The 2,554-nt window shown below is 31.2% G+C and overlaps 1 protein-coding gene across 1 annotated transcript; it reads right to left on the reverse strand.

Moving 5' to 3' along the window:
- Positions 1-699: 699 nt before the first annotated feature.
- On the reverse strand, positions 700-2,215 carry LOC132745591 (uncharacterized). The gene is made up of 2 exons (XM_060734539.1): positions 2,123-2,215; positions 700-1,019 (listed from the first exon to the last, which is right to left on the reverse strand). Exons 1-2 carry the CDS (start codon positions 2,199-2,201, stop codon positions 730-732), a joined length of 369 nt encoding a protein of 122 aa, XP_060590522.1. The 5' UTR covers positions 2,202-2,215; the 3' UTR covers positions 700-729.
- Positions 2,216-2,554: the final 339 nt, after the last annotated feature.

The following is a 2,554-nucleotide window of genomic DNA, read 5'->3' on the forward strand; positions in this document are numbered from 1 at the left end:
AAAGTCCCAAAAATACTGGTCATTTATAATAATTTTAATATTGTAAATAACAATAAAAAAGTAATAATAATAATAATAATAATAATAATAATAATAATAATAATAATAATAATAATAATAATAATTTTTAATAATAACCTTTTTAAATTTGTTAGGAGAAAGGATCAAAATGACTTATGAAAATACTACTCATACACTTCTTCTCCGGGAATTTTAAAGGAAGTCAAACCGTTCTCAGATGGGCTTCGGTAAAAGAAAAGCAGTTTCATATAATCAAGGTAAAATATAAAATAGAGGAATTTGAGCATTTTATTGGGGAGGACGAACAGTTAAAGTGGTTTGGTCTGTTACCCAGAAAATGATTAATGGGTAATATTGACCGATTTGCGTAGGAAATAGGCACTGTTTCCTAATTAGACAACCAATCTGTGAATTTATGTCAAAGGCATTCATTTAATCTAAAAAAAAACAACAACAACAAAACAACAACAAATAACAACAACAACAAATAAAAAAAAAACAACACAAAGCTATTATCAACAAGAATTTTATTTTGGCTCTTGGCGATTTATAATGTTTTAAGTTATAGTTAACAATAAGTTTGCTCTAAAACTCTCCTTATGAAACTAAAGGTTTTAATACTGAAGCTAAGAACAAGTTTGCTATAAAAATCTCCTAATGTAACTTATTATTTTAATACTGAAAATAAGAAGAAATGTCTGTCAGTGACTATATCAGTCTTAATATTCCAAGTAATCCGCCAATTCTAGATGTGAGAAGAGGTGAAAACAGATTGACCATTCCCGCTGCAATCCCCAGGACTCTGTCCATTGTAGGTGTAGCAAGTGTCTCTATTTCATCATCAGGCTGGACATATATGTGATAATTATTATTCTGTTGTGGTATATTGGCAGGATTTACATACTTCATATTTTGGTAGTGTTGTCTGTTAGGATACCACGTCGGTTGTTGTGTTGCATGTTGCAGACGTCTGCTCTCCTGTTGGGTCTTTGGGTGGTCTTGTTTAAAGTAAAGATAAGACATGAACTATTATATTTACCTATACTATATGTATTTGTCATGTCTTTATGTAGCATGACAAAAGAAATAACTTAATAATTATCGCATAAGTAATAAAGCATGAGAAAACGTTTTATTTAAAGTCGGAGTTATATATTAAATATATAATGTTTATCATTCCTGTATTTACAGACTACGTACCCATGCAACAAGTAAATTAAGCATGGCGATTAGAACTGTTAACCATAGATTCTATTCAAACTACGTGATCACTACGTGATATTCCATTATAAATCATTATTGAATCCTTTCTTAGCAATTTCGCACCGATTGCTTTTTCCGAGGCCATTAATCGGTAACTAAGTAATAGAAAGAGCACCAAAACACGAGGCTATCTGATTTGTACGAGGGGGCGTAGCCCCCGAGTATTAATCAGATTGCCGAGTGTTTTGGTGTTCTTTCTCTTTTGTATCATAGTCAAACATAAAAGCACGTTCCCTGTTGTCACAATATGAAACCCCGGCAAAAATGAACCAATGAACGAACATCTGAATATGACATTTCTGTCGCTTTCCCTTTCTCTGCCGTCACAATATGTAAACCCCAGCAAAAATGAGCCAATCAATGGGCATGCTCTGGAGTGCGGGTAACTAATACCCGCACTCCAGTTAACGCACTGTGCATGTATATGTATACGATTTAACCCTGACACATTTTCAACAGAAAGGTCTCCAAACTATGATACAATGCAAATTGTACTCCATCTAGCATTGTTTACTAAAGATATACTTATACTGAATACTTATACTCATTATCTATACAACGACACTTTTGAGTTTGAGAGTTTCATTTAATTTTTTATTTATCCTAAAATTGTGGTGATAAATAAAGTATTATACATTCTTGGGTACTGTACTGATTCCATTGGAAATGTAAACAGCTCGTAAACCTATATTGGACTAGGCGCTTGCACTCATTCAATAATATTCAATTTTGTACTCAACAATACCCTCTAATTAAAAAGAGTCTTATGATATAATATAATCTTTGTGGTTGTTTTAACGTTATAAATTTTCACAATATGTTTTTAAAATTTACTTACTAATTACGAATGTTTCAGTAGTGGGCAGTAAGCAGACAACGATACCAATGATGTACAGGCAACATACTGATGACGTCATTCCACACGCCTGCCAACCAGAAAAAGAATAACAAATTAAATACATATGTAGTAATGAAAATCGTACAAAAAGAAATAAAAAAATATAAAAACATTTAAACATGTATTTACATATTTACAGCTGCATTTACTTTAGCAGCATATTTTATTGAAATATAACCTTTCTAAATCAAATTTGTCTATGTTTATTTACTAAATCGAAAAAGTGATAACGACTCATAATATTTCAAAGACCATAAACAATTAAGTTGTAGATATTTATTTTGCATTTTATCTTTACATAATGCATTGGCATTTGAAACAAATTCTATTTCATAAAGTGCATAAAACTACTAGTATGCATGGGCTGTCTCT

This window comes from Ruditapes philippinarum, unplaced genomic scaffold, assembly GCF_026571515.1.
Source record: "Ruditapes philippinarum isolate M1 unplaced genomic scaffold, ASM2657151v2 ctg2403_1_1_1_1, whole genome shotgun sequence".
Classification (NCBI taxonomy): domain Eukaryota; kingdom Metazoa; phylum Mollusca; class Bivalvia; order Venerida; family Veneridae; genus Ruditapes; species Ruditapes philippinarum.